The 14,716-nt window shown below is 40.8% G+C and overlaps 1 protein-coding gene across 2 annotated transcripts in view; it reads right to left on the reverse strand.

The window, feature by feature from the left end:
- Positions 1-271: 271 nt before the first annotated feature.
- Positions 272-14,716, reverse strand: part of ATL3 (atlastin GTPase 3) — a 51,859-nt gene continuing 37,414 nt past the window's right edge. For both annotated transcript variants that reach the window (XM_059145215.1, XM_059145226.1), the window contains exons 9-13: positions 8,944-9,071; positions 8,268-8,324; positions 6,478-6,549; positions 5,666-6,097; positions 272-4,686 (exon numbers count right to left, since the gene is read on the reverse strand). In XM_059145215.1, the coding sequence (XP_059001198.1) occupies positions 4,600-4,686; positions 5,666-6,097; positions 6,478-6,549; positions 8,268-8,324; positions 8,944-9,071 (776 nt within the window). In that variant the 3' untranslated portion in view covers positions 272-4,599. The remainder of the gene's footprint in view (positions 4,687-5,665; positions 6,098-6,477; positions 6,550-8,267; positions 8,325-8,943; positions 9,072-14,716) is intronic.

Consider the following 14,716-nt stretch of genomic DNA (forward strand, 5'->3'; position numbering starts at 1 on the left):
GTCCGTGTTACTGTAAATAAAATTTGTGTTTGATTTTAAGCAATACGTCCAAGTCCTCAGCCTTCTCCAGCACTAAGCTAGCAACACTGTTCGGTACGGTTTCACGGATGGAGAAAGGGGACACACCCGAACCACGTTACCACTAACCACCCCAGACATGGAGTTATTATCCCTCCCCTCAGATATCCTGTTCACTTGGCCAAGCCCAAATCTATCTCACAGACCTGCCTGTATTAAAGAACGGAGAAAGAAACAAAATAAAACACAAGACTTGGTGCTATAATCTTTATTCAATTAAATGACCTTACAACTAAGAAACAGAAAACATGCTTTTAAAACTAATAGCATAATCTCAGCCCATTGCACTTTTAAAAACGGGTATTAAATTTTAAAGCCATTCAAAGGCAAGGGTCTGGGAGAAAGAAAGTATTTTCAACAAATCATTTTATAAAGAAAAGAAAAAGAAAACTTGTAGACGCTCAGGATTAATATGGGTCCCTTTAAAGCTTAAGTCCATGGCAGCATTTAGCCAACTAAATTAGGAAGCTTCAGGAATCAAATGCAACCTTTCCTCGGTCAGAAGAGCACTACAGTTAAATTTTAGTTCCGGCACATGAAAATTCCTTCCAAGGAGGAACATTTTCTTTTGAAATCTTTCTGCTCCTAGACCTGTTCTGGAAAGTTCCTGTTATGGGGGTACTTCTGTCACGAATTTTTAGTTATTTTCTCCTTCCTTTCTGTTTTTATTAGCTTAAGGTGTTCTGTGCACGAAAGTTGAGGGGTTCAAGTCACAGTGCTAAATTTTCCTTTTTAAAAAACACCCTTCAAAAAGTGTTTTTTTTTTTTTTAATCCTAATTACATCCGTTAGTAAACAGGACACTTGTACATTCATTTTTCAGAGAAGGCACTAGGATATCTTAATTTAGAAAAACAGCTTTAACAAGCTTAGCTAATTCTCTAGATGAAAGACATCGCCCCTATGACTCTGAACACGGTGAGCCATCGGTTATAGTCCTGGCAGCAGAGAACCTATCTGGAGCCGCAGGCAGCACCTGTCCGTCCGCTCGGCTCTCTCGCCGGTCTCTGAGCCACCTCCAATACTGATATCAAAGGGATGATTCCAGGGCCAAAATCCAGACCCACGGAGGCAATCCCTGACATAAAGCTAGTGATCGGAATGGTTTTAAACAAGTCTCCCAAATACGTCTCAGGCACTCTAACATAGATGAGAGCCAAAACATAACTACAACACGATGTAAGTAAGAAAAACTAACCCATCGCAGCAAATGGGCTCTTACAATGGGAAAAAACCACTTAAACAAACAGCTTGTACTTTCATGACTGAAGCTTGTCTTCATTATGCCATACTCCTTGACTAAAATTTTGTCAGATCTAAATGTAAACCAGGAAGATGTAGCCCACGCTGGCTTCCTTGGATGGTAGCCATCCTAAATCCTCCTAAATTACATTTCAATATTTCTTTGGGGGAAAAAGTCCGATGAAGACTTCTATATAAACTACTTAAAAAAAGAAAGAAAACTCCAGGAAAAAAATAGAACTTTTTTTTTTTTTTTTTAAATCACTTTTGCCTGGGCTTAGGTCAACCTACTTATCTGTAACTCATCCATAGTACATAGGGACCCATCCAAACTCACCCTATCCAAGACACCACTTTTATAAGGCAGGTAAAACACTGGCTATGGCCTGCTAACGGAACGCTCGGCCAGTAACGAGGCAGTTTGCCTGTTTATTTGCCTAAAGCCTTTCATCTCATGTTAAGAGACAAGAGAAAGAATGGATACAGCAAAATGATATTCATAGGCAATTCTACCAAGTACGAAGACAGCGTTAATAGGTAGCCCCCCGCGGAACAGATCTCTTGGTATATCGCTAAAACGGTACAGCTCTGAAGACACTGGGTCATCACACATGATCACTTCCCCCCACTGTATCTACAAACCAATCCAGAAAGATTTCTCATGAAAGAATTGAAATTTTGATTCTATTATTTTAACTATAAAGAGCTAACTGGATTTTTAAAAAAAATTTTTCCTGAAATGAACACTTCCTGTAGACATTCTAAAAACCTCCTTTTATACGTTAATAGGACAATGCCCCCATATAACTGCTGGAAACATGCAAACCATAAATGCTTCTGTGAAAAGGCTGGTCAGGAGTGGCAGAGCTACACACACCAGGCAAACATTTGCAGTGTGAATGCCTAAGCAATGTCTCTGACCCACAAACTAAAGGCTAAGGGAAGTTTAGAGGTATAAGACATGCTTTTCAACCTGGTTATAAATCTCCCTGGACTATTCAAAGCCAGCAATGAGAATGCATCTTTTATTGAAAAAGTTGATATAAAACTACCAATTTACTGGAAAAATAGAGAAAAGAAAGCTAAAGAAAACTCATTAAGGATCATCATTGAGAAAACTTGATCCAATGCTTTCCAGAGCCAGAATAAGTTAACCTAGAAAGACAAAAATAATAAGGCTTCCCCAGGGAATTAACCAAATTATTTAAGATCAAAAGAGAAATGGTGAATTTGAACAGTAACTAAATCCTAAGAAAGGCATACATTACAGTATGTGGTAATGTATGCCTTTCTTAGGATTTAGTTTACTGGTTTGCTTTAAAAATTCTAATACTTTAGTATTAAAATACGTTTTAGACACATCATCATTTTCTCACCATTAAAAGCATCACTCTAGACAACATTTGAAATCCATAAATGTGCCTCTACAATGCATTAAAAGCCAAGTACCTCAACATCTGCAAGGCCTTTAGCAAATATTATGAACCTTCAGGAAGATGTGAGGCCACCTGAAAATGCACCACAATTTCAAAGAGAAGTTTCCAATTTAACAGTCAACACTAAGCAAAAAAAAAAAAACAAAAAAAAAAAAAAACAGTCAACACTAAGCATCACTGATATGCAAGTAAACAGTTTTTAGAACAAGCTGGAACTTTCCTAAAATTTAATGGCAATTGAATAAACTAGCAAGAACTTCAGGGCAAGATGGTATGTAGACATGAAAAAATATATAAAATGCTTGGAATTAATTCAGACCCATAAAAATACTTCAGTGGTGAAGTGTTTAAAGTAGTAAGAAGAAAATTCTTTGATAAAGAGATTACACGCTTCTTTCTTCTGCCTTCCATTCAGACTTCTTCACGTATGTAGAATCTACACTTGGGTTTCACCTTAGCCTATCTCCCTCCCACAATAAAAATTATCTTAAGAATTAAGGCTCTCCTACCTGAAAGTTTATGTAAATACTTATAGGCAAGTTTTATGGAGTTTAAAAATCCACAATTCACCATTATATTATAATCAAAGGAAAAGGCAATTCATAGATAAAATGTTATCACCCGGTCAAGGTAAATAAAAAGATTTCTTAGACACTTCTAGACCATGTCCACATTTGGGTGTGACTTCAGTCCTCACTAAGCCAAAGCTATTTTAAAGCTACCAGACTAGTCAAGTGAGGTTAAAGAAAGGAAGATTCACTGAACAAAAGTGACAAATTTTAGCTTTATTATTAAAAAGATTAGTGGCCAGGAGAACATAAGTAAATGTTTTGGATAAAGACCTGATTTACTCCTAGGCCACATGAAACAGGACAACTGAAGGCAGTGATGTCTGGTCATGTCTTTCCTTTCGTCCTCAATAAAGTTCTGTTCTTATGTAGAACTCTTGAAACAAGACCTCTTAAATGACAACCGTGAGATATATAGAATACATGTGTGTATATAAACCTGCAAACAGTGAATCTGACCAAGGCACAAGTTCAAGTGACTTATCAGAGGTCACACAGTTCATTTAAACTCAAGCTTTTTTGTTTAAAGTATCGCACTTACTCTTTTCATTATGAGCCATTCTGGCTCTTCAAGGCATGTTTGCCTCTTTTCTAAAAAGAAGCTAGAGGAATGAAGGCAAAAATAAAATAAGAGTATGTTCCAACAAAACTGTCAGCCTGTCAGTAAAAGACCATAAATTTCAGTGTATGGTGGATTTAAATAGGCTGTGGTTTTTCCACACTCTCTGGCAAGCAGGATTTTTTGACATTATAAGATTTTAAAAGTGTAATGGCATCATTTTCAGTCTTTTGTTCTGAAGCTTTTGCAAGTTTTGTAAACATTTTTAAATAGTAAGGTATAAAAGAACAGACCGGTTTCACCCCAAAACAGCATCTTTCATGAGGTTATTCTTGATTCCCTCCCTATTGTGTCCTCAAAAGCCTGGATACAATCTTAAAAGGCACTAAGTGGTACATACAGGATTTAAAACCACATTTGCAGTTTTTCCTTTAGCTTTCTCCCCCATAAAGTGCACAAAGCAGAGAGTAATAAGAAAACAGACACAGGCGTGGATCTATATCAGCAAGGAAAAGAAATGCTTCCAATAGCAATGGAAGTAGGTTTAAGAATGTGAAGCCACGGGAAAGGTCTGTCTATTAATTTATTACTGCTGAGTTTCAGCTCTTCCCAGGTGATCCCAGATCTGCGTTCCTCTGGACTTGGACCTGGCGTGGCAGAAATCCAGACATCAGGAAGGGCTGGCGGCGTTCTCCTTGGATCCCCTCGTCAAGATGCTATTGAGCTTTTTTATCCACAGGGGGCCTCCCAACAACGGCATCCCTCATGGCAGCCTGAGTGGAATTCCCCATATGAGAAGTAGCCTGCAAGAGTCCATGGATTCAACATGTCAGTTAATAAAAGACAACCCAGCACCAAGAGAAAGACTTCGGAGGGAAACCTTCAGAAATCTCTGTCTACATCATGGGTTAGGTTCTCAGAAAATAGGGAAATGGGGGCGCCTGGGTGGCTCAGTGGGTTAAGCCGCTGCCTTGGGCTCAGGTCATGATCTCGGGGTCCTGGGATCGAGTCCCGCATAGGGCTCTCTGCTCAGCAGGGAGCCTGCTTCCCTCTATCTCTCTGCCTGCCTCTCTGTCTACTGGTGATCTCTCTCTGTCAAATAAATAAATAAACAAATCTTTAAAAAAAAAAAAAAAGAAAGAAAGAAAAAGAAAATCGGGAAAAGAAAATGCAGGTGTCAGGGGAGCCTGCGGCAGCAGAGACTTAGGTAAGCCTCTGCTCTGCTAGCCTAGTTGTGTGGGAAGCCATCTTGGCTCCTCAAAAGCTTTTGACTTAACGGATCCGTTCACAGTACTCAGAGAAAAGAATCAGGCTCAAAGATCCCTGCACCTGGAAAACACGTCAATGTCAACAGCCATTGGCTTTGTGAAAGGTTTAAAGCAAAAGAGATGCCACCCGTTAGCAGAACTCAAAACAGAGAAATTTCCCAAGCTCCTGATTTTCAATGAAGCAAATTAACCTCGGAGGAGGGGAGAATCACACAGGAAATGTGTCTGAAGAGCATGTGGTTAGAAGCTCCCCAAGAGTAACACAGTATGTCTAAGTCGGAACTTTCTTGCATTAGAGGGCAGTTTTTAGGCATAAAAACAAACTATGAGGAATAAATATTCACATTCTAAAGAAGGATGATACAACGTAGTGCCCATCAAAAAACAAAAACCGGCCAGGGGAAGTTTCTCATGCCTTCTTTCACTGTGAAGCTCTCCCAAGTGGCAACACTCTACGATAAAGGCACAAGCATCTGTGGTTGTCACCCGCAGCCTGGTCAGTGGCCCCACTCACCTGCTCTAGTACGTATGCGGCGCCAGAATCAATTGCTCCTCCCAGCTCGCGATACTGACCAGAGTACCTGATATAGCCCCAAGTAAGAAGTGCTATTAACAGCAGCCCAACCACGCAGTTGAACAGCTGGGCCACAATCTCAAGACCAACAAAGCCAGTGAGGCCTGAGGCTATGTACAAAATCACGATGCCCGTGAAAAGCACCGCGGGGGTTCGGAAGGTGCTGAAGACGTTCTTGCTGGCATTGTGCTTGCAGAAGTTCTCATAGAGCTCCCTGATCTCCTCCTCCAGCTCCTGCTGGTAATGAAGGCTAAAATCCTGCCCACCCATCTTCTTGGTCTTCCTAAAATGGTCCAGAGCAAGCTGCTTGAATTCACAGTGCTTCTCCTCTAGAATGTCTGGAGACAAATAAGGTTTCTCTCCCCCACAAACCTAAAAAGAATAAAGACATAACATGTTGAAGATCCCTTTGAAAACAAGTGCCCAAGGAAACAAGTGAAAAAACTGAAAAAGTCAGAACATTTTAAGACATGAGAAATTAACTTTAAAATGATGACCAAGACCGATAAAAGTCTGGGTTCGCTTCCTCTGAAAAGTACACTGAAATAAGCAGGGTGACATTAACAGAAAGCCTGCTTTCTTCTTGCTTAGTAATGGAAAGAACTAGAAGACCCCAATTACCAGGGGGACCTGAACACAGCTTTGTTGTCTCGTCGACTTCAGATACATTAAACAGGATCAGTTTGAGCTTCCGAAGTCAGCCACAGGCCCAGGTGACAGATATGTTAGAATAAGACACGTGCCCAACATACCTCCTCCATGTTGTTATAATAAATGTCTTTGGCGGACGCTGCAGCTGCTAAATTGTTGGCTTCAGCAGTGGCCTTTTAAGAAAGGAAAGCATAAACTCTGAATCCCCTCTTTCAACATTCTTCCACAAACAACCAAGTGCCAGTGTCCTCTCACCCTGCGCCATTCTTCCTTTTTTTTTAGGATACTTCTGCCATTTTTTAGGTTTCTACATTGCCCAATTTATGAAAGAAAATATTCCTTTTCTGCCAAAAAACATCCTTATAACATAGAGTCTTTATCATCAATTAACCTCTAGAAATACCATTAAGAAATAGATGTGGGTTGGGACGCCTGGGTGGCTCAGTTGGTTAAGCAGCTGCCTTCGGCTCAGGTCATGATCCCAGCGTCCTGGGATCGAGTCCCACATCGGGCTCCTTGCTCCGCAGGGAGCCTGCTTCTCCCTCTGACTCTGCCTGCCACTCTGCCTGTGCTCGCTCTTGCTCTCTCCCTCTCTGACAAATAAATAAATAAAATCTTTAAAAAAAAAAAAAAAAAAAAAAAAGAAATAGATGTGGGTTAAGAAATAGATGTGGGTCAAAAAAGAAGGGAAAAAATTTGTCTTTCTGTGAACTTCAAACTCTAGCTTTCTTTTTGAAAATATTTTGTTACAAAAGAAATAAACATGGGGTACCGGGGTGGCTCAGTCAGTTAAGTGTCTGCCTTCGGCTTGAGTCATGATCCCAGGGGCCTGGGATGGAGCCCCACATCAGGCTCCTTGCTTAGTGGAAAACCTGCTTCTCCCTCTGCCCTTCCCACTGCTTGTGTTCCCTCTCTCGCTGTCTCTCTCTCTGTCCAAGAAATAAATAAATTTTTTTTTTTAAAAGAAACATTTGACAGTAAACAGCCTTATGTTCTGCACATGAAAGTCAGAAATTGTGTTAACAAAATGACATCTTGAAAATAGCAAAATGTTGTAAATAAAAGTGGCTGAAAATAAAAAATCTGACCAGTAAGCAGTAAATAGGTATGCCAGGACGTGTTCTACTAAAGCAGACAGCAGGTAACAGGACAATAATTTGTCTAAGATAACTGGGCCTGTTCTACCTGGGTATAATAAAACAGTGCTCTCCACAGTACGTTTGGTGGGAAGACCAGGCCCAGTGAGGGGCCGTTCTGCTTTAACTGTATCCCCATGAATATACACAAAAAACCAGGTGGCTTTTTAATTTACTGGGTGGCTCAGTAAATTAGCATCTGCCTTTGGTTCCCTTGTGATCCCAAAGTCCTGGGACAGAGCCCCATGTCAGGCTCCCTGCTCAGTGGGAAGCCTGTTTCCCCCCTCCCTCTGCCTCTCCCCTGCTTGGCTCCCTCCCTCCCTCTCTGTCAAATAAATAAATAAAATCTTGTAAAAAAAAAATAATAAAAATAAAAAATAAACCAGGAACAGTCACCATGAAGAATGTGCTAAAAATTAACATACTTCAGCATAAACAGGCAAGGAAAGCAACAGTATTCCTTTTTAAGTCTTATTTATTTTAGAGATACAGCACGTGCCCAAGCGGTGGGGAGGGGGGGGTTCAGGGAAAGGGAGACAGAGAATTCTCAAGTAGACCACCCCACTGAGCACACAGCCCTCCATGGGGCTTAGTCGCAGGACCCTGAGATCATGACCTGAGCCCAAATCAGAGTTGGACACCTAACTGCCTGAGCCACCCAGGCACCCACATTCTCAAAGGCTTGTGAATAGTGGCTTGTGTGTAGGTCAACAAGTATCAAACAGTATCATTTAGGACGTCAAAGAACTGCTTACCTGAAGCATAGATTTGGGATGAGGCAGATCTTCTCCTTGGTAAATTTTAATATATGCCTTAGAATATAAACATAGAAATGACTGTGAAAAATGTGATTCTGTCACATTTAATACTATTTTAATGTTTAGAAAGTGACCAAACTGCATTTTCCTAAAGACCTAGATCAACACCCAGGAATTAGCAAAAACACAACACACCTTTGAGTGCATGTTAGCATTTTTTAGTTAACTAAAACTGTTCTCAAGCAGCACGAGCCTAGCAAGACTAGGAGTCCCACCAGATTCCCCATGCACACTGGCCTCACCACTACCTGTGGGCACAGTGACCGTCCGCCTTGAAGAAGCCATGTCACATCTAGGTGCCGTCTCCTCCTACTCACGGCAACTTCCTAACCACCTCCTGTCCACACCATCTTCCTTGAGGAACAATCTTCCTTTAGCCACAGTAATTACTCCTCTAAGAAAGTGCAAAGAACATCCATTTGGTTCTTAGACCGATACTGCCACCCAGTGGCCCACTCCTGGAAGGACACTGGAGGCTCTGAAAATGCCTCTCCCCATCTCCCCCATGAGAAACTTGTCCCTAAGCTTTCAAATAGTAAAATTCAAGTTAGTTTATGACCGAGATCAGTTTTACCAAAAGTCAAATATTTTGATAATTAAAACCCATATTTACCTTAAAATACTCCAAGAGCCCCCGACAGGTGACTTTTGAGCCATTGATCTCCTTTTCCATTAAGTTCGCAGGGTTTAACACAAATGGGATCAGGACCTGTAACTGCTCTTTGAATTCACTGGCAATATCTGTTCACAAGACCACGAAGAAGAAAACAGTAAGCCAAATGGGTTTATTCAACCAAGATGGGCAGAAAATGCAATCTTCAGTCTACCTATTTTAACATTTGCTAAAATGAGGGGAGGCAGGGGCGCCTGGGTGGCTCATTCGGTTAAGTGTCTGCCTTTGGTTCAGACCATGATCCCAGAGTCCGGGGATGGAACCTGACATCTGGCTCCCTTCACAACAGAGAGTCCACTTCTCCCTCGCTCATGTTCACTCTCTCTCGCTGACAAATAAAATCTTTAAAAAAAAAAAAAGGAAAGAAAAAGTGAGAAAAGTGAGGGGAGGGAGTCGCAACCATGTCTGACACTTTCTGCCCACGGCCACATCGCTGATGGACCCCTGTGAGAGTACCTGTACCGTCTTGTTCCTTCCCTTCTCGAGATTAAGGGCTGCCTCGTCCACAACAGAACACGCAGAATATCCTTCCCCTGGTTTTCGTTCTGCGGGAGGTAGTCTACTCCGTAGCATTTCACGAAATCTCACTTTTTAAAGAATTTTACTAACACAGTCTTCAAAAAAATCAATTATCAACCCTTCCAGTCCTCTCCCTTACCACACATTCACGTTCCCCTTGGATCCATGAGAAATCACTATTCATCATCCACTTGCTTTTCTGTTGTTCATTTTTACACTAAAAGAAGCAGGAGCGCCTATTCCTCATGGCATTTTTAAAAAATATTTTATTTATTTATTTGACAGAGATCACAAGTAGGCAGAGAGGCAGGCAGAGAGAGAGAGAGAGAGAGAGAGAGAAAGAGAGGGCAGGCTCCCCACTGAGCAGAGAGCCCGATGTGGGGCTCGATCCCAGGACCACGGGATCATGACCTGAGCCTAACTAAGGCAGAGGTTTTAACCCACTGAGCCACCCAGGCGGCCATCATGGCATTTATTTTCTATTATCTCAAGATCTTCTGGGCCATCCTGAAAGAAAAAGGCTACTATCTCAGGAAAGAGGACAGCTCCTTTGCAGCTTCTACAAAACTCCCACTGAGGGTTCAGGAGAGCCATTAATGAGAGCTTCTTCCTCAAAGTGAGAACAGGCTGGTCCATCTCTGACACAAGGGAATCAAAACACAAGGAATCTTCTTAGGTTCCCAACTAATTCAAACATCAGCTGAAAAGAAAGTAACCCTAATATATAAAACTGATAAATCTGACTTCAAATTTTATTCATTCAACAGTTTTTCAGAACCTTTCCGTGGCAGACATTGTTGTAAGAGTTGGGGGCAGAGCAGGGAATAAAATAAAGTGGCTTCTAAATTTTTCCAATTACAAATTAAGACTCTCTGTAGAAAAATCTTCAGGTTACTTTTATTTCCTTAGATTCTTTCCTTGGAATATATGGTCCTCTAAAAGCAATTACTAGATAATACAATGACAATGTACACTCCTGGAAGACATTCAAAATGAATTTTTAGGGGCGCCTGGGTGGCTCGGTGGTTTGGGCCGCTGCCTTCGGCTCGGGTCATGATCTCAGGGTCCTGGGATCGAGCCCCGCATCGGGCTCTCTGCTCCGCAGGAAGCCTGCTTCTCTCTCTCTCTCTCTCTCTCTCTCTCTCTGCCTGCCTCTCTGCCTACTTGTGATCTCTGTCTGTCAAATAAATAAATAAAAATCTTTAAAAAAAAAAATGAATTTTTAAAAATCCATAAAGCCAGACGATGATTAACATTTGAAATATACCCCTTGGGGCGCCTGGGTGGCTCAGTGGGTTAAGCCGCTGCCTTCAGCTCAGGTCATGATCTCAGGGTCCTGGGATCGAGCCCCGCATCGGGCTCTTTGCTCAGCAGGGGGCCTGCTTCCTCCTCTCTCTCTGCCTGTCTCTCTGCCTGCTTGTCATCTCTCTCTGTCAAATAAATAAATAAAATCTTTAAAAAAAAAAAAAAAAAAAAAAAAAAAAAGAAATATACCCCTTCCTTTCCACGGTGCCTATATATTGCTGTCATTTTTGTGAAAGACTGTACCAATTTATACCTCTCCCACCAACATATAAGAAGGTTGTTTATAACTCTCAACACACTAGAGATTTTTTTTTTAATTTTATTTTTAAGCAATCCCTATACCCAATATGGGACTCAAATTCCTAACCCCGAGATCAAGTGTCAGACTCTATTGACTGAGCCGGCCAAGGGTTTCAACACACTAGAGTTTTCTTGTTTTTAAAATCGTTACTGACTTGGGCCTTCTGCTTGACAGTACTCCGGACTGGAGAATCTGAGGAGGCCTTCTCCCTGACAAGAACCTGCATACAATCTGTTCCGTTGCGTTGCTGGACCCGGACGTGCAGGTGGCAGCAAGGTGCTGAGCAGGGGAAGGAGGGAACTGGACCAGAGTGGCGCACTAAGTTCGTGTGATGCTGCAGCTTATCTGAGGCCGTTCCCTGCGACGGGGGAGCTAAACTTTGGGCAAAATTAACTCCTAAATTAAGCTGAAACCCGAAAGGGGTCTGGAATTGTCCAGGTCAGTAGCCTCTAGCTCCCTGAAGAGGCACTTATCGCTCTGCAGGAAAAATCAAGAGCAAGTTAAAGATGTCCATTATTGTTGCTTCTATCCAACATTGCACTAGGATCCTCATCTTCCTACAGGTCCACAACAAACTTTAAAAATATAAAATGTGATGTGGAAAAAAAGCAAAAACTCCATTCTTCATTAAGTGTCATAGACAGTACCTACTATCTACACATATAAATTACTAGAAATAATGGGAGTTTAGAAAGTTGCACAAATGAAAAGCATTGCCTTTTTAAAAAACATTTTATTTATTTATTTGGACAGAGAGAGAGCACAAGTAGGCAGAGCAGCAGGCAGAGGGAGAGAGAAGCAGACTCCCTGCTGAGCAGAGAACCCAATGAGGGACTCAATCCCAGGGTCATGACCTGAGCCAAAGGCAGATGCTTAAGCAACTGAGCCACCGAGGCACCCCAATGAAAAGCATTTTTAAAAAACCTAACAAATTATAAATAATCGGAAGACAATGGGAGTATTCAATAAATAATGTTAAAGTATTGGTATCTATAGAAAAATAGAAAATGGATCTCTACTTCATACATACACAAAAATTAGTTCCCAGTGGATTAAACACAAATATGAGACAATATGCCTAAGAGAGAGAGACAGCAAGGTGTGTGTGCAGGTGTTAGTGTATGGAGAAAGGAAAGGATTTTCTAAAACAAGACTTAAAAAGCACTCCCTACTCAGCGCAAGGCCTGCTTCTCCCTCCCCACTCCCCCTGCTTGTGTTCCCTCTCTAGCTGTCTCTCTCTGTCAGGTAGATAAATAAAATCTTAAGAAAAAAGAAAAAAGCACTACATAAATCAAAGGTGAATGAATTCAACCACATTAAAACTAAGACACCATAAAAAAAAATAAAGACAAGACAGAAAATGGGAGAAGATATGTGCAACATATAACTAACAAAGTTTCATATCTTACAGTACACACAAAGGGTCTATGCATTGCCGAGAAAGACAAATCCAATTTAAAACTGAACAGGCATGAACAGGAACCACAGAAGAAAGGAAGCACAAATGTACATAAACACATGAAAAGATATTCAATCCCATTAGTAACCAGAGAAATGCAATTCAAGGCCACAATGACATACTGTTTTATATCACTAATTTGGCAAAAGCTCGTATCTGGTAACACTAAGCATTGCCTAGGAGATGGGTCAACGGGAATCTCTACATACACTGATGAAGGCAGCGGAACGGGAGCCACCACTCTGGAACATACTCTGACATTAGCCAGGAAAGGTGAAAATATACAAACTCTACCCTCCAGGAATCCTGCTTTTAAAGCACATATACTTGGAGGACCCCCATACATGCACATATACTAAAATGTCTGTGGCACTATTCATAATAGCAAGAAACTAGAAAAGCTCATGTTTCCATTGAGAATAAACTGTGCTATATTTGCAGAAGGCACAATTATACTACAATGAAAGTGAATGAACTAAACTACATGCAGTAACAGATAATATCAGAAATGAAACACTCGGGGGCACCTGGCTGGTTTAGTCCACTGAGTATCCGACTCCGATTTCAGCTCAAGTCACAGTCTCAGGGTAGTGGGATCGAGCACCGTGTCAGGTTCCGCACCAAAGGGTAGAATCTGCTTGAGACTCTCTCTCTCCCTTTCCCTCGGCCCCTCCTCTCACTCTAAGCTAAATAAATAAAATTTTTAAAGATTTTATTTATTTATTTATTTGAGAGAGAGAGCATGAGACACAGAGAGAGGAAGTATGAGTAGGAGGAGGAGGGCAGAGAGAGAAGCAGATTCCCCACTGAGCAGGGAGCGAGCCCAACGTGAAACCAGATCCCAGGTCCCTGGGATGATCCGATCGACCCGAAGGTAGACGCTTAACCGACTGAGCCAACCAGACACCCTAAAAATTTTTAATTAAAAAAAAAAGAGAGAGAGATAAAACACTCATTGAAGGGGCACCTGGGTGGTTCAGTGGGTTAAAGCCTCCACCTTCGGCTCAGGTCATGATCCCAGGGTCCTGGGATAGAGCCCTGCATTGGGCTCTCTGCTCGACAGGAAGCCTGCTTCCTCCTATTTCTCTCTGCCTGCTTCTCTGCCTACTTGTAATCTCTGTCTGTCAAATAAATAAATAAATAATCTTTTAAAAAAAAAAACACTCAATGAAAATACAAGTTAGCCACATACTATTTTTTATAAGATTCAAAAATTAAAGAAACTTAGCAACAGACTACATGTTTCAAACACAAATAATGATTTTTTTAAAAATTCGAGAGCAAAATAACCAAAATTGAGAATAGTGGTAATTTCTACGGGGAGACAGGGAGGTGGGCTAGGGAAGCAGCACACAGGAATAGGAAAACAGCAGCACACTGGGAATGCTGACTGGCAAACCACAGCCCTGGAGCCAAATACGGCCGGCTAAGTGTAACTGTCCATACAGTTTTCTGAAAACACACCATGTCTTCATATATGCATTGTCTATGCATTGTTATAAAAGCAAAGACAAGTAATTGGCCCACAAAACTTAAAATATTTACTATCTAGTCCATTACAGAAAAAATTTGCCAATTTTGATGTTCATTATATGAGGTTTTGTATCTTACATATGTAAGTTCTATGTATCCTTTTACATACGTAGTACTTTTTTGCTTTCTTTTAGATACCTAATAGTACATTTTAAAATTTAATGGTAGCTCTTTATTTTAATTTGCTTTCATTTCTATTGCTGCTAGTTAGACCAAACTTTCTACCATATTGGTTCATCAATTGATTTCCTCTTCCCCTACCAGGTGATACAGATATATTAGAATATAGTCTTCACAAAATAAACAAATATGCTATCTTCTATCCTTATGTATACTATAATCACTGAAATATTTTCTCCAATTTGTTTGCCTTTTTTAAAAATATGCATAATATTAGGTATTCAAACCAATACCATTTTTCCTTGACAATTTCTTTTGTTCTTCCTAAGTTTAAAGAGTCCTTCCCCAATTCCAGAGGTCTAATAAAATTAAATTTTCCATGCTTTAATTTTTACAATTTAATTTTGTAATCTACGTAGACTTTACTTATGCCTCATAAATTAAAATCTGCATGACAGGGTGCCTGGGTGGCTCAG

The sequence above is a fragment of the Mustela lutreola genome, chromosome 1 (assembly GCF_030435805.1).
Source record: "Mustela lutreola isolate mMusLut2 chromosome 1, mMusLut2.pri, whole genome shotgun sequence".
Lineage (NCBI taxonomy): Eukaryota > Metazoa > Chordata > Mammalia > Carnivora > Mustelidae > Mustela > Mustela lutreola.